Source organism: Phocoena sinus, chromosome 4 (genome assembly GCF_008692025.1).
Source record: "Phocoena sinus isolate mPhoSin1 chromosome 4, mPhoSin1.pri, whole genome shotgun sequence".
Taxonomy (NCBI): Eukaryota; Metazoa; Chordata; class Mammalia; order Artiodactyla; family Phocoenidae; genus Phocoena; species Phocoena sinus.
Genome location: NC_045766.1, coordinates 49,039,863 through 49,062,755, shown reverse-complemented (window position 1 = coordinate 49,062,755; position 22,893 = coordinate 49,039,863). Strand labels below are relative to the sequence as shown.

At 42.1% G+C, this 22,893-nt stretch overlaps 1 protein-coding gene across 5 annotated transcripts in view; it reads left to right on the top strand.

Moving 5' to 3' along the window:
* Positions 1–22,893, top strand: part of TNIK (TRAF2 and NCK interacting kinase) — a 414,569-nt gene that overhangs the window by 233,600 nt on the left and 158,076 nt on the right. For all 5 annotated transcript variants that reach the window (XM_032631527.1, XM_032631526.1, XM_032631525.1 and 2 more), the window contains exon 3: positions 12,071–12,127. Coding sequence is in view for 1 of the 5 variants with exons in the window: in XM_032631528.1 (XP_032487419.1) it covers positions 12,071–12,127 (57 nt within the window). In the remaining 4 variants the exon portion in view is untranslated. The remainder of the gene's footprint in view (positions 1–12,070; positions 12,128–22,893) is intronic.

The following is a 22,893-nucleotide window of genomic DNA, read 5'->3' as shown; positions in this document are numbered from 1 at the left end:
ACACACACACACACACATATTCTTGCAGAGTTCTTACAGAGGAGGCGTTTGGTTGAGAGCACTCATTGCAGTCTTTCTTTCATGGAAATCATTATGACTCCAGTAAATTGCTCACTAAATTTCATCTGTTCCTGTTCAGATACAACTAAAGCCTATTGAAATTGATTTTTGTGTCAGCCACAGAGCAGGGATTCAGTAAGGACATGAACGCTTCCCTCTCATTACTAGTCTTTTCTTCCCATATTACTTTGGATTTGGTGGGTCCTAATTATATTCCAGTGCTTCTTCTGCTGACACTTCTTTTGTTTTAATTAAAACTTCTGGAGGTTTGAGGACACTGTGGAAGAGGGTTTATGCATCAACAGCCCTGATGAAGAGTCAAATGGGTCCCTATTTGTGTTCCTGCCGCCCCAAGAATGATGTCTGGGAACGCTGTGGTCCTTTGCTTTTGTTTTTCTCTCCACCTCTGTGCGGTCCTTTCTCTTCCCGCACAGCTCTGAGCTTCCAGACCCGCTCTTGCTGCTGTACAGACGTTCTAAGTGACCCAGATGGCGCTGTGGGTGGACTGGTTTCACACTAAAGCCATAAATTAGGTGAAATGAAATGCAATACTGTCTTATTATTATTATTATTTATCTCTGCCCCCGTGCCTGTTGGTGCCTCGTGGTGCAACGCCAACCCCGCCCACTCCCGACCCTGTGGTTGTAAATCTGACCACAGGGGCGGGGGGGGGGGGGGGGGGGGGCTGTAATTGACAAACCTATGCAAGGCCTGGAAGGAAGACATCATATATCTCCTTAATCTGCAGCTGGGAGGTGGGATCTACCAGAGGTCCTCAGGGAAAGACAGAGTTGCCTCGTAAAATAGTGTAGAGAGGGAGCTATTGATTGGAAATCTAAAAAAATGAGCTGCCCTTCCCCAAGAGGTTGGATCTGTCCTGCCTAGGGTTAGTACTCTTTCAGGAAAAGTGGGGGCAGAGATGGAGGAGCTGTAGCAGGGCAGCATCTGGGCCTTGCTTCTCTCCTGTCATACCTTTCTCTTCCTCAGGTAAACTGTGAGATTCTGAAATGCAGAATGCTAAGGTCTCCTCAGGTCTCCAGGATTACTCCACGGCCCGGTGTGGGTGTTCACACTTGGGAAAGAACAAAAGTGAAAACTTCTTGAGCAAAATACTCACATCGGACCGAGTGGCTTCTTCCTCCAGTCCCCATACTGCGAGCCATTCTCTTCCTGCCCCTCTTAAGTAGGCATTTCCCCCAGTTCTATCAGGCTTCTCCCAGATTAAGCCGTGATGGGTCACTGGAGTCTCTCTTCTCTGTGGTTGGAGGCAGCTTACAGGGTCCACTAGTCATAGAAACTTCATGTTCCCCAGTGTGATTTAGCACCTACTCTTTGTGAGATGCTGTCCTTGACGATGTCAGAGGATTAAACAGACACAAGGCAGAGTGCTCTGAGGAGCTTTCATTTTCGATTCTAGCGTGTAGAAGCCATGCCTGATGGACTTAAGGTCCAATGGCCTTAGAGACTAAGGAGGAAAGAGAAATTGGTCCCCATAGCATTCACATGGGTTATTTATTGTAAGCTGTTGAGCACTGTATACATTGTTACATTTAACCTTTTACGGACAGCATCAAGAACAGCCCATCTTTGTATCTTAAGGGGATTCCTAGTGTTTCTACCATACTGTACCCATGTGTTCTAAAACACCTGTGCCTGACTCTCAGATTTCATAGATCACTAAAATCTCACCCTGCCACCCCAATGAAAAACAAAAATAACTATTGGGAACCAACATAGGGTTGTTTACTTTTACTTTTAAAAAATTGAGAACATGTAATTAATGGACATTTTAATGCCCCAAATCCTAAGAAGCCTGCTTAAGTTGAATACTTGTGGCTTTCTGGAAAACTTTGTCATGAGGTTCTTATTTTTCTCCTTTTACTGAAGTTGGGTAAAGACTTCTTCCTAGACTGGTGTCCAGGAACCAAGGCTTTTAAATGCCATGCATATCCCCACGTGTCACCTGGACTTGAGGGACAGGGAAGGCTGTCATGCTGGGTGGGAAGAGGTAGAATATTGGAGAGGCCAGGGAGCTGGCCGCATGCAAATATTCTATCCCCAGCCTTAGAACCCTCATATCTAGGGGGCTTTATCCTCCCAGAAGTTAATGTACAAAAGCCACAAATGATTGTGGTAATTCTGTGGCATAAATTAGATGAGAGCCAGTAAGATCTTCTGTTTTGTGCTCCTTTGGGGGGTTGAGAGAGGAGGTTATTGGGCAATGTGTTCTTGGCTTATGGTCATAGCCAAGAGACTGGTTCTGCTACTTTTTTGAGCTCTCATCACCCCACACCCTGTCTGCTCGTCACTGCTGTCACTTCAGCTGTGTACGCCTTTCCTTGGTACAGGCATCAGGCTCCCTGCCACGGAATCTGCATACATTAACTATTGTCTGCTAAAAATTGTGACGGTTTGATTCTTTTCTTTATCATTCATTTTGATTTTTATAAACTGAGCCAAACTGGCAGCCATGAAGACAGAGGAATGCTAGTTTCTAACAAAGAAAAATGAGACACAGTCTTTTCTTCCCTGCCCTGTGTCTGTGAGCAAGGCTCAATTCTCAGTTGGCCCAGCCCCGAACAATCTTGAAAACAATCCATTTTCTGCTTCTCAGAGGTGCCAAGCAGAGGAATTCACAGTGAGTGGTGTTGAGATGGAGAGCTGTTGCTTGGGAACTGTCCTGTATCGCTACCTTGCTCATCTTTGCCACAGTCTGGGAGCAGTGAGGGCTGGATCGCAGCTCTGTCTGCGTGGGGCAGGAGGAGTTTTTAAGCCTCAGATGAATGGCACATGCAGGCCAAGGAAAAATAGAGGCCCCGTTAACCTGGGGAGACTCTAGAAGCAGACGCCCGTGCCAAGCATATTCTGTGAACGTTCTTGTTCCTTGGATCATACGGATTTACAAAGTCTTTTCATAAAGTTGTCTTGTCTGCCTCCTTGCCTCAAGACATGTTGTACCAAAGAATGGTAGCAGTCCTGAAGATGTTCAGATAGATATCTTAACTATGCTTTAATCTTAACTGTGAGTGGAAAATCAGAGTTCATCTTTACTCTCAGAGGGAAAGCTAAGGACCAATTTCTAGTTTTCTCTGTTGATCTCTGCAGAGGGGAAGTAAATTGGCCTCTCTATAGAGTTTAAGGGAACTTCATCCACTAAAATTATCTTCTAATTTATTTAAGAGTGAAATGATTGTAATCCCTACTTACAACCCCACCTCATCTGCTCCTGTACACTTTGTGGCTGGATAAAAATGTGTGTGTGTGTGTGTGTGTGTGTGTGTGTGTGTGTGTGTGTTGGTGGGGAGAGGGGAGGGGAATGGAAGAAACTGATGTGGACATATGGATGGTATTGACCAAGAACCTGAATACGACCCTCAAAGGTCACTACTTCATTCAGTCCGTTATTTCGCAAATGTTTATTGAATCCCTGCTGTGTCAAGCACTCTGGAAAACATGGGGGTAAATATATATCCCATCCATCCCCAAGTCTTGTTGATTTGACCTCCTGGATATCTCTGGACTCTCTCTACCTCTCACCTTGTCCATTATTTCCATCCTAGTCCAAGTTGCCATTAGCTCTCAAATGAATTACCAAGCAGTACTGTGTTATTCTTCCATTATCTTGTCTAGTTTCCTCTATTCCCTGTCCTGCATCCAAAGTGATTTTTTCAAAATGAAAACTTGAGGACCCTACATTCTTTCTTCAAACCCTTCAGTGGCTGCCCATTGGTCTTAAGGTAAAGACAGAACTCCTCAGAGTGGCCTGTGAGGCCCTGCATGGACTCACTAGACATGTACTGTCTACTCCAGCCATACTGGCCTGCTTTCAGTTACTCAAATGCTCAAGCAACTACACCACAGGACTTTTGAACATGCTGTTCCCTTTATCTGGAATATATTTCCCAATGCTTGACCTAGTTTTTTCTATTCATCCTTTAAGTCAGAGCTTTTCTCAAAACTTCCACGCCATAGTAAGAAATATTATTTTACATTAACACTGAGAATACAGATAGGTAGGTAGGTAGGTAGGAAGATATAAGGATGATAGATAAATAGATGGATGAGTGTTTGATTGAGTTCCCTAGGTAACAGATTCTCAGGGCAGAGATGTGTTTGTAGGAAGTGTTTTGGGAGGTACTCTCAGGATCAACACCAATAAGAGAGTGAAGACAGATTTGTGCAGAGGAAGGAGTTGACGGCAGTTTCAAAGCCCCAGGCAATCCCCCGAAAAAGGAGCTATGGAGCTGGGATGGCCCTTCAAAGTTTTCCACTTTGACATAAATGATGTAGGCTTTTGTATTCCTACATCAACCAATCATTGAGTGTTTGCTGCCTCCGGGTCAGGGATATTACCTTAGGCAAGGAGCATGACCTTGGGTCCAACTGCTCTCTTTGACTAAGGGTATTTCCTGAAGAAAGACTCAGAGTAGCCCAGTCCTGAAGGAGGGAGCTGGGGAGCACAGCATCCACTACAGTCAATTCCTTATGATGCTTGGATCCATCTGCTTTGCATAATAAGTTCTGGAAACACTTCCTCTGGGGTTCTGGCTGGTCTCTTTTCCCAGGTAAAGTTGTGGGAAGAAAGCCCCCACCATTACGTATTGTCTAATGGTTGTACCTGTTGTTCATCATATCCCTCCTCTGCTACCCATTTTAATCTCCCCCACCTTGTTTAGCGTCTTCGCTGGTCTATATGGCAATCTTGTTGGGGTGACGCACATATTTATTCCTGAGAAGTCCAAGCTCCTGCTCAACACGCCTTTCTCAGGCTTGACTGCTGCTGTTGTCCATTTACCAAAAAAAAAAAAAAAAAAAAAAAAAAAAATGGGTAGAATATAAAAAGACTCTTATCTTCTGCAGCCTGAGGGTAGAAAAAGCTGAGGACCAGATCCAGGAATTAATTATTAGGGTAAAGCAAAAGTTGAATCCTCAATTCAAGAGTGATTGGGAAGGAATGATCTCTGAAACTTGGAATGGAGACGTCCAAGTTGATGCACTTAAAAGCTTGAAACCTCTCATCCCTGGAATCCTCTGCATCTACAGAAGTGATGTTCCCATCCTTTTTTTTTCTTTTGGCCATGCCGTGAGGCGTGCAGGATCTTAGTTCCCTGACCAGGGATTGAACCCCTGCATTGGGAGCACAGAGTCTTAACCACTGGACCACCAGGGAAGTCCCGATGTTCCCATCTTGATTGAAGATACTGCACAGACCTTGGAATTTAACCTGATATCCCTTATGATTTTCACACATTGCCTTTAGCTGATCAATCACTGTAGCTTTCCACTGTCTTTCGCTAGTAGTCTCAGCAAAAGCCATCTGATTCTACCTTTTTAAACTACCGTTTCCTCAGGACATCCCAAAAGTCCGAAATATTGGACTCACCAGTGTGTTCCCTGGCACCTGTATCCTACTTCAGGTCCCCACTAGTGAATGTGTTGTCAGTGACACTGCTATAGCATGCCAGGGGCTATCAGTGAGCCACCTGCCACCAGTGATGGGAGTCTTATTGACAGCTACTCTGAGAGCCTGTCTCCTCAGGCCATTCCTGGTACCAATTGTCTTAGATAGAGTTTCCCCAGGAACAGGTCCTGAGATGATTTATATGTAGGAATTTTACTGGGGAGTGTAGGATCTACACCTCTGAAGAAAGTAGCATTGTGTAGGGGAAGAAGTTTAATTGTAATACAGTCCCAACAAAGACCTCACCCATCCCGAGGAGAGGTCAGGAGCCAAGCGGGCTCTTCAGAATTGCCCAACTCTAAGACTAAAGGCCTGAGCCTTTATACTTCTGTATCAACCAGAAATTGGATTTGGCTGTCTCCAGGACGGAACATGACCTTGGGCAGAGGGCAATTCCCAGAAAGGGCCTTGGTTGAGACCTCTCAGATACTTCAGTCTTGAAAGGAGAATCGGGTGGTACTCTGCAGTATCAATGATAGATAGGTGATCCATGTAACCGTAACAGTTGATCCGTGAAACAACAGCTGCCATTATTACATGTTCTACACTGTGATTTTTTTTCTATTTCATTTGATTTATTTTCATGGTTCTTACGGTGCACATTTTGAAAATCACAATATTGGATTACGATCAGTAGGGTAGTGTAGGATGCTGTGAAAACACACAGGTAAGGGCATTTGCTTGCAATCAGGAAATTGAGGAACTCTTCCTCAATTAAGGTGAGATCAAATCTAAGCTAAGCACGAAGAGCTAGAAACACTCTACCTGTGTGAGTCCTTGGATAAGGAGGAATGGAGACGGTGGGTGGAGTGTCTGCATTTTCCACAACCCTGGTTTGCTCATGTGCTCCGCTGGGAACAAATGTATTTCGGTGACCTAGAAATGAAAGGACTCTCTCTTCCAGACTTGCCTCAAGCTAGCAGTTCTAAAGCCATCTTGCTGTTCCTTAGAAAATAACAGCAATAGCAGAGCCCAGGCTTGCATGGCTATTTCAGACAAAACCACTGTTTTTCTCTTGTACTTATTTTAGGGAGTAGGTGAAGGGGCAACATAGTCTCTTGGTATCTGTGGTGAAGTGGGGGTCAGGGCTGGGTATTGGTTCCAGGACCCCACTTGGATACCAAAATCTGTGGATGCTCAAGTCCTTTATATAAAATAGCATAGTATTTGCATATAAGCTATACACATTCTCCCATATAGTTTAAATCATCTCTAGATTACTTATAGTACCTCATACAATGTAAATGCTATGTAAATAGCTGCTGGCATGCAAAGGTTTTGCTTTTTGGAACTTTCCAGAATTTTTCTCCCTGAGTATTTTCTGTCTGAGTTGGATTGAATGTATGAATGTGGAACCTGTGGATACAGAGGGCTAAAGGTACTATAATCCTTGAAGGTACTATAATCCTGAAAGGTGAGGTAGAAGAAAAAAAAGAAGGAGCAGAGTGTGTGTGTAAATCTGTCTAAGCACTGGAATGGAGCGTGCCCGCCTGTTGTCCAACCCCAGCTCATGTGCCTGATGCACAGTGAGACCAAACTGATCAAAATGTTTGAGCAGAGAAGGGTTTATTGCAGGGGCCCAACAAGGAGAACGGGTGGTTCATGTTCATAAGACCCAAACTCCCCGATGGCTTTCAGGCAAGTGTTTTTAAAGACAGTGTTAGAGGAGAGGGTCATAGGATATGTGACCAGCTTGTGGACCTTCTTCTGATGAGTTCCTGGTGAGGTTAGAGGGTGGTGTTTCTGAAACTTAACCTTCTGGTTCCAACCAGTCTGGGGTCTGCATGCTTGTGGTCAGCATGTAGTCACCATCCTCCACTTGGGTGGGGGTCTTAGTTTCCAGAGAACAACTCAAAGGTATGCATCAGATTATTATCTATCCTCCTTTGGGAGGAACTAGGTGTCCCATGACTCTATTGTCCTAATCATTAACTTCTTGACCCTGCTCTTTGGAACTCAGGGAAGGCCTGGGAGGAAAAAGCCTTTTTCTACAAACAAGAAACAGGAGACACAAAGGGGCTTTCGTACCCAGGAGGGCCCCACAGGGTCCTGCTTAGTTTCAATCCCCTCTTTTCTTTGATACTCCTCAGTCTTGAGGGGAACAGGTGTAAAACTAGAAAGGGAATAAAGTTTTGGATAGAGAGCTTAATCATAAACTCGGCAGAGGAACTCTGGTTTAGCGACACTCAACTTCACGCCAGCCAGGTGACCCCACAGCCTCTGCTTTCCCTGATTTGATTTGACGGGTTTTTTTCTTCCTTTCTTTCAGAGGGTCTTTTTATGCTTGAAGTCATGATTGAGGCTTTGGGTCCCACTGGAATACCAATTTTGTTTTTCTAGATTTAGTCTGTTATTTTTGTTATTGTTGGTTATTTCAGTAGAAAACAAAATCTTACTTCATTCTTTTATTAAGAAATGACTCAGCAATTGCAATGTGATGGGATATTTTTCCATAATTTTCATGGATAAAAAATTTTAACTCTTTGTCTCCTTTAAAGTTTCTTTTCCCCCAGAATTTCATTTTTACTCCTTGGTTGACTATGTAGTTTAGATCCAAACTAGGGTCTATGATTATATTTTTAATTTCTCTTTAAGTGGAAATAAGTTAAAATTAGGAGTAGTATTGAACTTTCACCTCAAAATTCTCTTGTAATAATAACATCCTCCCCATTGCCTTCAAATAAAAAAAAAATTAAATCCTACATGAAACAGAGATGAATGGTTCACGTTTAATTCAAATTAAGTGAAGTATGAAAAGGTTTGTTTAAAAAAAATTGTTTAAATTTTAGTGATAAGAATTTCTAATTCATGGGTGATTGGGATTGACATGTATACACTGATGTGTATACAATTGATGACTAATAAGAACCTGCTATATAAAAATATAAATAAAATAAAATAAGAATTTCTAATTCAGGAGCTGGAAGGTAGAACTGGAATAGGTGAGAACGTGTCCTGGGTTTAGGTCCCCATTAGCTGTGAGATATTGGCCTCATCTCTAAAAGAAGGATTAGATTAGGCACCTTAGGGGCTATACTCCTACTCAATTTATTTGTGACTTTATGAAGTTGTCGCTTTAAACACTGTCTGGAAAACGATGTGCCTCAGGTTCCTAGTGATCTTTAGGTCAGCTGATTCCTAGCCATTCCCTCAAAGTCTGCCTTCATCTGGATCCTAATTTGGTTTGGCATTCTCTAGTGACGGAAAAGGCAACTCACGCTGGGCAGCCTCCTTTGTGGCTCCCCCATCAAAGGTTGACAGCTCAGCAGCCTTCCTGTTCCAGAGCACAGGACGCCTTTGCTTGGGACTGAGCTGAGGCTGCTAATTGTTCCACCTCCAGGATCTCATTTAAGCCCAAACTGCCATCCCAAAGGTTATTCAGTCATCTGTCAGACCCATCGAGAATGGTCATTTCAGCTTGGAAGGGAAATTTAAAATGGAGAAGTAGGTTGTTTTCTTTTCTAGTGTTACGTTATAAGCAGTTGCTAAAACAAAAACAAAAACAACCCTGTGTCTTAAGTTCAAAAACGTCACAGCTATTTAATTTATTTATTTCAAACCGAGAGCTGCTCAGTGCTCAATGCCATTTACATTTGAAATGTAAAGTGGATTGTATCCTGTCCGTTCCCTCCCTGGCTGCTGATGGAAAGAACTAGGTGTTGACATGTCCTTGTAACAAATTATTCGCTTGAAGAAGATTCCGTGTCACTTAAGGAGTTAAAAATAGAGTGTAACATTTCTCAAACTGTGTTGGCTGAGGTGACTTCAGGAGCTCCCCGGGGCAGTTAAGAGGCTGCTCAAACCCCTGCTTGAACAAGGAGGTTGGATGCCTTTCAAGATTTTTGGTGGGAAAAGGTTCTGCTGCAAATGGAACCAGAGGAGAAGCACAGGAGAGAGGGAAGGAGACCAGCAAGGTGGGGCGGGGGGTGGGGGATTAATGGTCGTTTGGGCTGAGTGCTGTAGTAGAAACATGGAATGTTCATTACTAGCACAGAGGCTAGTAATCTACAAAGTGAGTAAGCTTACTGGGGAGCTGGGAGTGAAGGGCATTCCAGGCCAAGAAAACACACCATCAGGGAGACAAGAAAACACACCATCAGAGAGACGACCAACAATGCAATACCTTTAGAGAACGCAGTTTAGTGTCCGGGACCACAGCGTAAGAGCAGGTGGGAGCCCACCAAGGTGGCATGGCAGACAGGGGGTCAGTTCTTAGAGGTCCCTGCAAGACATACCCGGGTGTTCCCCTTTCCTGGCTGCATGGCACCATTAAAAGAATTTCAAGGTGAATCAGCTGTGTGACATCAGCCAGACCCTCTGTATTTGTCTTTAGTCCCCTACACTCCTTTAGTGCTTTAGTAGAGAAATAACCATTGTTTAAGGTATGATTTGTGGCCCTTACTTTAAAGACTTTCTATTCTCGAAGAGAAGCCAGTGACTCCTTTGTTAAGGTCACCATTACAGCATCGCAGACTTAACTGGGACCTGGACAACCCTGGAGGTCATTCAGTGTCTTATCAACAGAGGGCACTGTTGCTACTTCACCTTTGTGGGAGATTGACCCAGGCTCGGCAGGAAGTTAGTATTGCTGGCCCCTGGGTACTAAGTGGCAGTAATACTACTCTCCCCACTCAGTCATTGTGAAAACTAAATTTCCAACTAATTTTCCTAAATTTCCTTGGGGTGGAAAGGGGGGGGTGTTAACAGTGACACCTACTCCCCCCCACCTCCGACCACTGAGCCCAGGCTCCCCACGTTTTGCAGATGAGGAAACCAGGGTCCAGATGGGTTACATAACTTGCTCCCAGTGAACCAGCTGGTCATGGGCAGAACCAGGCGTCTGGAATTCCGGTCCAGGGCTCTTGGTGTGGTAATGCTTCAGCCCCTTCCCTCAATTTCTTGAAAGTTGAAGTACGCCTGTGATCCTGTTAGGTTACTGATTTAACGTCTTCTTCTTTGTGCTCTTTTCTGAGTGAGGAGGAAAGGGAGGGAGCAGAATGGAGGTTGAAAGGTGAAGGAAGCACTATTAGAATCAGGTAGATCCATACACAAAGCTGAGATATACGAGAAGAAAAGGGGCAGGCAGCACCAAAGCTGTCTCCTCCAGCTTCAAGTGGACATGACTCCACTACCTGCTGTTGTCGTTCATCCATAAACATGCCACCCCATCTACGGGCTAGGCACCCACTATTCCAGGCCCTGGAAATACAATGATGAGACACAGTCCCTTTCTTCATGAAACATATAACTTAAGAGGGAAGACAACACTTAAAATTAATCACAAGACAGGACTATAAATAATTATAGCCAGTGTCTGCTGACAGCTATTCTGTGCCAGGTACTGTCAAGCAATTTATATACATTATCGCGTTCAATCCTCCTTGCAATACTATGAGTTAGGTACTATCATTATTTCCATTTTTCAGACGTGGAAACTGAGGCCTAGAAGGTTAAGGGATTTACCTAAGGTCATGCGGCTGGGATTTGAATCCAGCTGATCTTGGAAGATATATTATACTGCATAATAGCAATGGTAGGTAAAATGTGTTGTAGAAGCCACATAGAAAATGCATTTAGAAGTAATGGATAGGGCTTCCCTGGTGGCGCAGTGGTTGAGAGTCCACCTGCCGATGCAGGGGACGCGGGTTCGTGCCCCGGTCCGGGAGGATCCCACGTGCCGCGGAGCGGCTGGGCCCGTGAGCCATGGCCGCTGAGCCTGCGCGTCCGGAGCCTGTGCTCCGCAGCGGGAGAGGCCACAAGAGTGAGAGGCCCGCGTACCGCGAAAAAAAAGAAGTAATGGATATTGACCATCTTTACTACTGAGAGTCAGATGTAGACTTTATGTTTCTCAAGGAGCAAGTGCAGAGAAAGCTCCTCTTTGGGATTGCCCCCTCACCACACCCTGTTCTCTTTCAGTTCCTTGTGGTTGCTGCTTCACTGTGGTTGCAAAGACCAGGGATACCTACTCTGGGGAAGCAGTTCCTTATGCTCAATGCTGTCTCTTTGATCACAAATTCGGATTCATTGCTATCTGTTTTGTTTTAGGCCCCCTTTTGAGATGAAGATAAATTAATAGTCTGAAGTGAAGAGAAGCAGAATCATATCCATTTGAGACTGTTACAAGATATTTTAATAATCAAGGAAACTAAAGTTTCTGCACATACCAAGTGTTTTCCAACCGAGGAGATGCTTATGTCTCCTCCACCCAGATCTAGCTCCCCTTCCATGTAAATCCTCCTCTCACTCAACCCCTTATCTAACACCTTGAAGAGGAGGTAAAACCAAATTATTCGACATTGTCTCTTTGATTTACCTTGACAACCACTGTGAAAACAAACCCAACAGACAAAGGGATGGAGATGTTTTACAAAATAAACATTAAATAGAGATTGATCTTCAAAGCATTTAAGATTTCTGTGTGTCTGTCTGTCTGTCTGTCTTCCCCACTGGCACTCTGTAACATTGATTTATGTAATTGTTCTTTACAGTTGAAATCGAATGCTAATATTACTCATCAGAACTGAATTATTTTTTAAAATTTTTTTACAGGGTCGTCATGTCAAAACGGGCCAACTTGCAGCCATCAAGGTTATGGATGTCACAGGGGTAATGTATCATTATCTTGCCGTCTCAAACTTACATATTTGTAATAGAGAAGTTAGTGATAGAGAAAAATCATTTTTTGGAAATAGAATCTTTTTAGACATCCAAGACCTTTCCCCACTTGTGCTTAACATAAACATTAAGAGTATTCAGCAGCTGACCGAGATGACCATGGGTAGATCACTCTAATTAAATTAGATACCTACACACTGCCTTATGTAGTCAGAGTGAAGAACATGTGTGCCAATAATTTACATAAACACAGCCAAGGACATTTGCAGATGAAGACAGAACAAGAATTTGAAGGTATTAAGAGAATAATACTGAGATTACACAGAAGAGGTGGGTCTTAACAGTTTTCCCCAAAGTCCACCTAACACTGGAGTAGACAAGAGTCTGGATAACTCTAAAATCCTAGTAGGATGTGTAACATGGATATTTTCCTCCCCAAAATGTTATAGACCAAATAATCACAATAACTACAAATACTTATTATTATAGAGCAACACTGAAACAAAATTTCTGGCCTGGATGATCAAAAGCAATCTAAGGAATAGACTTTATTTTAAATACAATCTTATGCTTTCAATCCTTTTTGCTAGGTCTATTTAAAATATTTTAATGCCTTTTCTAGAGTACAGAGCAAAAATCAGACTTGAAAGGACTTATTGGAAATCAAAAGCATGTTAATGATTTTCTATGGTCCCCAGGGATTTTTCTAAGATGTGTCAGCTGTACACAAAAGCTAAAAGACCAAAGTCTTCCGTTTGGCCCAGAAGTGGATTATTTAATGTAAAGAGATGTAGAATGAATAAGTCACACAAAGGTATCAAGAACCGGTATACAAATAAGAAAAACACACAGTATGTCCGTAGGTCAGACTTCGATCCGTACCTCCTCTGGTCCGGTTTGCTACCTTTGATAAGTATACATTATATGCTACACTATTAACCATGATACTAATCTCACTAATTTTCATTTATACCACACATTGTACTGTCTTCCTTTCCTTACTTATCTGAATTCCTTTTTAAGTTCTATGCATTTTAAAAATTATATGCATTTTTAACAAGAAAAAATTTTGTTCCCATATGTTTAGAAGAACTTAGATAAAGTAATCCTTCCTTTTATTTGTCCTAAATGCATTATTCAAATTTCAGAGCTTGCAAACCAGTTCAAATATTTCATCCCAATTAGTTTATTAATTTACCTGGCCTTTGAGTAAGAAAATACATGTAGATTATATTAATAAGGTTTACGTTCTGCCACTTGCAAGAGAAAACTCAAAATAACAGAGGCTTAAGTCTGATGGAAGTGTTATGCTCTCTCATGTTAAAGGAGTCTAGGGGCGACAGTCCAGGGATGTGCAACAGCAATGTGATAGAGTAGGCGGGTGTTTTTATCTTTCTGCTCCATTGTTCTGACACATGGCTTCCACACTTAAGGTCAGTTCTGTGATTTAAGGTAACTGTTGGATTTCCATTGATCACATTCTTTGGCAGGCAAAAAAAAAGGCAGTGCGGGGACTCGGGGGGAGGGGCTGGAGCAGAGGGTACAGAAGACAGCCCCTGCCAGTGCAATTTTTTCTACTCGCATACGTTTCTATTTACTTCTGCAGTCGTTGGCTACCTAGCCGCAAGGAAGCTGGGAAATGTGGTCTTTCATTCTACGAACCTGTCCAGTTAATTTGGGTTCTATTATTAGTCAGGAATGAAGAGGGGATGGATACTTGTATTGTTAATTAGCAGGGTCTGACACAAAAATCAAGATCAGATACTATCAGTCTCTACATAGAAACCCATTAGAAATGTGTAAATCTTTTACAAAGGTCCCAGCACAAAACAAATCAGAATTTATTTTGCAATTCTGCTAAAGTCATACTACTGTATTTTCCTTGAATTGAATAGGATCTCCACATAATGTGATGCACTTGGCAGTTGAACAACTAATGGATGTGGGTGGAGCCCAAGACATTAATTCTGTAAAGTTCTGTTGTGTGGGTCTGCAGACTACAGTTGAGTTCCATTGACGTCATTAATCTCAGTGTACAAAGCTGTATATTGATGCACAAAGTATGACTTGAGAGCATTGAGTATCACTTTTTCTGGTTCTGTTTGTGAGATTTTAAATTGTTCAAAGAATCATTTACTATTTCTAGACCACCTTGCTTGGAATCAAAAAAGTTACACAGCAATGTATCCCAGCGTATGTATTTTCAGTTTAAGCAGTGTCAGTTAGCCTCTCTAAACTGGGTTTCACAAGGCAACTGAGACCTACAGAAAATGATTTAGAGTCTATTTTCTCAATTCTCCCCAGCATGGTACAGAGCTAGCACCATTTTCAATGCATAGGAGAGTCAATCCATTGCTTACAATGGATGCTTTATAGTATTTAGGCTTAATTCTCTCGGGGGAACCTCTGTTGAAAGGGCTGGATAGTTCCTTGATTTAGGCACATCATTGACCATTATGTAACCACTGACCGCTAACAAAGGCAAACATGGATACACATCAGGAAATGGTTTTCTTATTTCCCATGGTGTATGATCCAGCATCAAATGACTTTTGTATTACCCCCTGACACATCACAGTCAACATAAAATTTCCTTTGTGAAACTCATGTGGTGTCCTCAGAAAACAATCTATTTCATTTTGTCATGTTGTCTTTTGTGTATTATGGAACGCTGCAAAAGCTTCTTACCAATTATTATAATTGTGCTCATTATAGCTGCTCTGAGATGAATTCTCAAAGGTCATCTTTGTTAATTGTTTGCAGTGATCTGCTGTGAAGTTACTGCAGTTTATCATAATGAATTTGATAAAACTATAAGCTTGAAATCAATTTTTAAATTACTGTTTTCTTTCTATACCATTTCCTTTTTTAAAAGAAAATAACCATAGAGAAAACTGGATATAATGCTTATGTTCTTCTGTTTTACAGCTGAGACACTTCCAAATTTGCTAATATTTGCTTCAGAATTAGGGCTTAAACTCAGACTCAGTCTTTGAAGTTCTTTTAGTTTCTGAAATAATTATGAGAATTTCTGCATTTTGTCGCTTTCTGGGGATTTCTTCCCAGCTGGATTTGCGTACTTTAATCATCTAAACAAAATTGGGCCCTCTCAGGTAGCGTTCCTCAAGGTGGACAGCCAGCATTTACGGACTGTCTGCACCCCTGGGGTGTTCACCAGAAAGGCAGATTCCTGGGCTTGCTGCAGAATTTCTGGGTAGAAGAACCTGCCTTTTCTCCAAGCTCCTCAAGGAGCTTCATGCACACCAAAGTCAGAGGAACACTTTTCTAGGGACTTGTATTTACTGCTTTCTGGCTACCAAGTATGAAGAGACCATGATTCTTTGATAATCCTGCAAATAATACCCATCTTCATTTGAACCAAAATTCCTGATGTAAACTAGTCCCTTTATTACAATGATACCTTGAAGTCCATGTAGGACTTAGTAAGATAATAACTTACTGTCATAGGCTTTCATCTTTACAATGACTGGTGATCATTACTCAGGACACTTTGGGTTGTAGTACCAAAGCCCCACTCAGACTAGATGAAGCTGAAAACAGAATTTACTGTCTTGTGTATATTTTTTAAAAAAAGAAAAAAAAAAACAGAAAAGGCTCAGCAAGATCTAGGAGGTCACATGACTGATTAGGAATTTTGTATCTCTCCATCTCTGGGCTCTGCTTTCTTTCTACCAGCAGCTCCAGGCTCATGTTCTAATTACTTCATTACCCTTAGTCCCTGCAAGAGTGCCAGTGTGAACATCAGTGGCCCAGCTTGGGTCACCTCACTATCCGACAACCAAACCCTGTTTCTCTCCAGCCACATCTGGGTTGGGTGCCTGACCCTGGAACCTACCACAGGGACAGAGAGTTGGAAAGGATTCCTCAAATAAAAAACTAAGAACTGTTAAATGAAAGGGTAGGATAGATGCTGGGCAGGGAAAAACAAGAGAATTCAGTGTATCACTGTAAGATCAAATCATTTTAGTAGATGTATTTAAAACTGACTTAGTCCTTAAGTAAAGTGCCTCTGTAGTTACATTTTTTATATTTCAGCCTGAAATAATAATAATGGTAGCTAACATTGATGGAGTGATTATTGTGTGCCAGAACTCTTTACAATACTTTTTGTATATTGATTCACTGAATGCCCTTAACAACCACCAGACTCCATTATTAGTTCCGTTATAGAGATGAGAAAACCAGGCATACGAAGTATCATGCTCAGTGTAACATGTAAATGGTGGAGCGAATATTTCAACCTGAGTATTTTAACTCTACTTTTTAAGTCCACCCTGTTTCTCACACTGCCATAGGTCTTCATTTAACATAGAAGGATATTTAGTGTTTAATTTAATATTTATTTGATAAACATTTACTAAACACCTACTTTATGACAGACACTTGAAATTCAAAAATGACAAAGTGGTTCTTTGCCTGAAGGGGAGCTGACAATAATACAACCTTGCTCTAAATATTTGTAAGTAAAGCTAATCCATTTTATAATTAAGTCGTACAAGTCATAAATAATGTTACATATAAAGTTTGATGTGACAGTGAGGGGTAGTAATTAAGCCCAGGAGGAAAATCAGATGAGAACGTTCCTGACCAAGAAAACCATCTGTGCCAAGGCATGGAGGCTGAGAGAGGTGGAACATGTTCTGGAAACTATCACATAGTTTAGTTTTAGTATAAAAAATGTGCTGAGGAGAGAGTGATACAAGGGGAATCTGGACAAGTTAGGGTCAGGTCATGAGGGAATTGAATGCTGTGGCAAGGACATTACAAGGTTTTCAAACTTTTTAATTTTCCCAATAGAACCCTGAGAGCAAAGAGTCTTAAGCAAAAACCCATTAGATAGAAAAGATAAGGCGGGTTGTTTTTGCAAGGGGCGGGAGGCTGTCCTGGCCCCGTCCTCACACCACCGCTAGAGCCAGTGTGGAAGCCGGAAGTTAAGTAGCAAAGTAACAGGATGGGATTTGCCTACTAGAAGGATCCATCTTAAGCCCTGCTTGACTGAGTTTCTATTTCTGTCTCACTTACTGAATTCCTATAGGTGAAACTTTCAGCCAGTCTCCATCCCTCTTGGACGAGTAAGGAAGCAGCCTTCTCCCAGTAGTTTCTGGTAGAGTGCTTTGCCCAGAGTTAACGGACTCATTGAATGTTTGCTGAAATTGGACCAAAGGAAAAAAAAATATTTTCATCTTCGGTTATTGGGAGAAATCAGGGGACATGCTGCTCCATGCACATTTGATGCCTCCTTCCCCAAGGGAGGGCAATTCAGTGGAATGATTGGTAGCATAGAAGGTAATATTAGTAACAGTAGTAACAACAACAACAACGGTCAGAGTCAAAAATAAAGATGGCTCTCATTGATTGCTTATATGTGCCAAGCATTGTTCTTAGTACTTAATACAATATACACTAACTCATTTAATCCTTGAAACAATTCCCATTAGAGGAGCGGTGCTAATAATATCCATTTTACAAATGAGGAATTAATTGAAAGCAAAAAATCCTGAATAACTTGCCCGAGCACCACAGACGGCAAATGGCAGAGTTGGAGTTCGAATCCAGCCAGTCAGGGTGTGCCCACCTTCCCCACGGCCCTGTTATAAGAATGAGAGACGGGAGATGGGAGTTGGGGGGCATCACCAGAGCATGGCCATCAGATTCAGACAGAGCTGGGTTCACACCCACTCCTCTCCTTACTGCCCTTGGGCAAAATTTTTAACTTTTCTGAATCTCATTTTTCTTATCTGTTAGCTGGGAATACAAACATTGCAAACTTGTTTTGAGGCTAAAATTATATGATGTCTAGTGCTTGGTACATAACAGTTCCTCACTAAATATTAGTCCTGGTAAGAGACAGTGAATGCCTGCATGGGGCAGGCAATAGGAATGAGGAGAGGATGTTATAATGTGCATTGGACTTCTGTAGCTGGGGATGGTGGCCTGTGCTATGAACCACATGCCGTACATGCCGTATGTGGGTTAGTTCGTTGTCAATATATGTAAATAGTTTGACTCAGCCCTGTCTTCACTACCTCAGTTACGATGTTATTAGTCTTACCCTGAACAACAGGTAGCTGTCAAAATGACTTAGTGTAGAGCAAGAGCCAGGAGAGAAAGTGGGGCTGGATTCCAGAAGCTGAAGACTGAAATCACAATAATTCATTTATTCATTCACTTAAGAATGAATGAATGTACTGTGCTCTGGGGTGATAGCGGTGAATAAGACAGACACAGGCGCTATCTTCTGGAATCTTACATTCCAGTGTCAGTGAAAGACGTTTAACAAACAGTAGAACAGTTATTTGACATTCTGATTAACTTTCAAGGACTGTACAGAGAGTATTAAGGGAGAATTTAAGAAGGAAACTGACCTATCTAGGTGGCCAGTACGTTCGTTTCCTGGTTAAGTAACAGCTACGTGAGATCAGAGGATGGGTAGATACTGGTAAGGTTGGTAGGGCCCGAGAGGGGCGTTCCCAGCTGTGGAAGCTTGACTCTCAGCAAAGCCTGGGAATCCCCACCCCAGGCTCTTCCACTGCAGAGACCCTTCTAGACACCTCTTTGGGACTTTTCAAGTAGATAAAGTTAGCAGAAGGACCAATCAGATAAAGCACATGATGAGAACTTTTTTTTTTTTTTTTTTTTGTGATACGGTGGCCTCTCACTGCTGTGGCCTCTCCCGTTGCGGAGCACAGGCTCCGGACACACAGGCTCAGCGGCCATGGCTCACGGGCCCAGCCGCTCCGCGGCATGTGGGTTCTTCCTGGACCGGGGCACGAACCTGCGTCCCCTGGATCGGCAGGTGGACTCTCAACCACTGCGCCACCAGGGAAGCCCTGAGAACTTTTAACAGAGAAAAGATAAACAGATTTTTTTTTTTTGTCTCCATAATACCCTCCACCTTTGGGACTATTTCCAGTGTCTCAATTCTGTGTGTTGTACAGCACATAGAACTTGGAAAGCTTCTAAGTTCTAAAAATGGACAAGCTGAGCTGCTTACTCCATCCATGCACACTTCAGCGTTTCTCCTTACATACTGATTACACCCCTTTTGGTGGCTTATGCGTGTCTGGGTCTCTGCACGTGTGCATGCGTGATGAATGGGTGGCCTTGTAGTATGTGTATGCATGCATGCTCCAGAGATTGCGTAAGAGCAAAAAATGGACCTGGGGACTCCTGTCTATACCCCACAGTAATGAAGGTGAACACTTAGGTGCACTAGTTGTTAGAAGTGTTTTTCCTTTGTGATGGTTTGTTTTTAGTAGTGCCTTTCATTTGTGTACCTCAAAGTATTTGATCAAAACTACAATTTGTTCTTTCATCCCCCTAGTGGAATTGAGATACATGAAGGTAAGGAGATTGGCCCACAGAGGTTGGGGTGCCTGGAATCATTAAGCAGGCCATTCAAATCCAGATTTGTTACCAAGTTCCTCAATCATGGACAGTGGGGGTCTCCTTTCGTAGATCCGTGCTCTCCTTTGCATGCCAGCACATCTTTCCCATCTCACATTTAGGTCCTTCTTTTGACTTTACTTGGTTCCCTCTTGTTGAGTTCTTTTGAGGCTTGACCTCCTCATCAACACATTGGCTTTCTGAATGACGGAAAGCTCACCTTTAGTTTTCCTTTTATGAAGAGTCCTCTCTTTCTCGTTTAAAGCCTGCTGACTTTAATGAGCCCAGAACAGCAACTGTGCATTATCCATCTTGGTACCTCCTGCAGAGCCTGCTGACCTAGGACCTGGCACATAGTAGATGCTATACAAAATGATATTATGTTTGTAAAAACAAGAGACCAGAGAAAATATAAAGACTAGAAAGCCAAATGAAGAAAAAACAGATCCAAATTACAAGGCACAGGGAATCTGATAGTTATTTTTTTCCGGTAACCAAAGAAAAAAGGAAGACATTATCATTTACACTGTTAATACCATCAGAAAAGAAGACCCATTCCAATTCCTGTGGGCTGTTACCTGAATTGTAGGTGGAGGATTCTTGAGGATATAAGCCATCTCATTTATTTATTTATTTTAATTTTATTGAAGTACAGTTGATTTACAATATTGTGTTAATTTCTGCCATTCTGGAAAGTGATTCAGATATATATATATATATACACACACACACACACACACACACACATACATATATATATATATATATATATATATATATATATATACACACACACACATATTATATATTTTTTCATGTTCTTTTCCATTTTGGTTTATCACAGGATATTGAATACAGTTCCTTGTGCAAGTAGGACAAGTAGGACCTTGTTGTTTATCCATCCTCTATATAATAGTTTGCATCTGCTAATTCCAGACTCCCCAAACTCCCAACCCTCCCCCACACCGACCCTAGCAACCACAGGTCTGTTCTCTATGTCTGTGATTGTTTCTCTTTCTTAGATAGGTTCATTTGTATCTAGATTCCACATATAAGCAATATTTGTCTTTCTCTTTCTGACTTCACTTAGTATGATAATCTCTAGGTCCGTCCATGTTGCTGCAAAAGCTATCTCATTTATCATAGATTTTAAATGAATGACAACATTCCTAGGGTTAAAACCTATTTTTAAAATTCATAGTCCTCTTGGGAGTCATACATCAATGCAGGCTTGGGTGTGAGAAGGATGCATGTCACCCTCGTGTTGTCTGCTCCTCTAAGGGATACTACTTCCTACTAAAGAGAGAGCAGGTTAGCCTAGTGGTAAAGAAGAGCACAGCAAACTGTCACTCATCTGGGTTTACCCTAGTTTTGACACTTCCTGTCTCTCTTACCCCGGGCATGTTGCTTAACCTCCCCTTATTCCACATGTATAAATATGGATAATATTACTTCTCTCATACATTTAGTGGGAGAAGGAAATATAGTTATTTGTAAAGCATTTGAGGGACTTCCCTGGTGGCGCACTGGTTAAGAATTCTCCTGCCAATGCAGGGGACTTGGGTTCCATCCCTGGTCCGGGAAGATCCCACATGCTGCGGAGCAGCTAAGCCTGTACTCCACAGTTACTGAGCCTGCGCCTCTAGAGCCCTCAAGGCACAGCTACTAAGCCTGCACACCACAGCTACTGAAGCCCGCGCGCCTAGAGCCCGAGCTTTGCAACAAGAGAAGCCACCGCAATGAGAAGCCCGCGCACCGCAACAGAGTAGCCCCCGCTCGCTGCAACTAGAGAAAAGCCCGCCGGCATCAATGAAGACCCAACACAGCCATAAATAAATAAATAAATAAATAATAAAATAAAGCATTTGAGAGCAGTATGTAGAACACAGTGTTTGGTGCACATTGTTACTATTACGACATCTCTTGTAGACATTTTTCATTTTCTCTCCATGGCACCAACGATTCCCATAGGAGCCAATATGCCCTACCCTGTCCAGCTACAGGGCCTTGGTAATCATTGTTTCTCTGCCAGGAAACCAGTCCCTCCTCAGTCACATCACATTATACTTTTTCTTTCCGCTAGCTGGGTAACCTCCCGCATGGCTTTTAAAATTCAGCTCACACTTGGATTTATCAGCTCTCTCCCCTCACGCCCCTAATTACATCAGCCACCCATACCTCTCAAGTTAGTAATTTTGCATGTATCTGTATCATTCTTTGATTTCCATTTGTGTTCCCCACAAGACTATAGTAAGTTTCATTGTGGAAGAGCTTGAATGTTTTATGTCCATTGTTGTATTACACTCGGCCCTTTGTATTCGCAGCGTTAGTTGAATCTGAGGATGTGTAACCCATGGATATGGCAGGCCGACTGTGCTATGCTACTTTACATAAGGGACTTAAACATCTGTGGATTTTGGTATCCATGGAGGATCCTGGAACCAATCCCTTATGGATACTGAGGGACAACTGTATTATATTATCATTATTATTATTTAGCATTGTGCCTGGGATAGAGTAGCAGATAAATATTTGTTGAATGAACCCATTTAGTTTAGGGTTAACATATACAACAAATCAAGTGCTGCTTGCAGTGTGCTGTGGCAAAGACCCAAGTTCTATCAGTGCTGCAATGAAGAAATATGGGCTTGGGCAACTCGTTGAATCATGCTAGACCTGTTTCCTTAGATCTGTAAATATATAGTTTGCAGGTGCTTACCCACCTTGAGATAATTTTAGAGGATCCATACATGCTTAAGTCTCATTTAATGTTTCATATATTTTAATATTTAATAAACTGATTTCTTTTTTAAAACCCTCAAACTCAATGTTATATACCAACTTTGAACACACTAGAAAATTGCAACTTCTCAAGGGGAAGTGAGGGTGGGGGAGGGATGGATTGGGAGTTTGGGATTAGCAGATGCAAACTATTTTATATAGGAAGGATAAACAGCAAGGTCCTACTGTATAGCACAGGGAACTCTATTCAATATCCAGTGATAAACCATAATGGAAAAGAATATGAAAAAAATATGTACATATATGTATAACTGAATCACTTTGCTGTACAGCAGAAATTAACACAACATTACAGTCAGCTGTACTTCAATAAAATAAATTAAAGCTGTGACAAAGTGAGAGAGAGGCATGGACATATATACACTACCAAACGTAAGGTAGATAGCTAGTGGGAAGCAGCCGCACAGCACAGGGAGATCAGCTCGGTGCTTTGTGACCGCCTGGAGGGGTGGGATAGGGAGGGTGGGAGGGAGGGAGATGCAAGAGATATGGGAACATATGTATATATATATAACTGATTCATTTTGTTGTAAAGCAGAAACTAACAC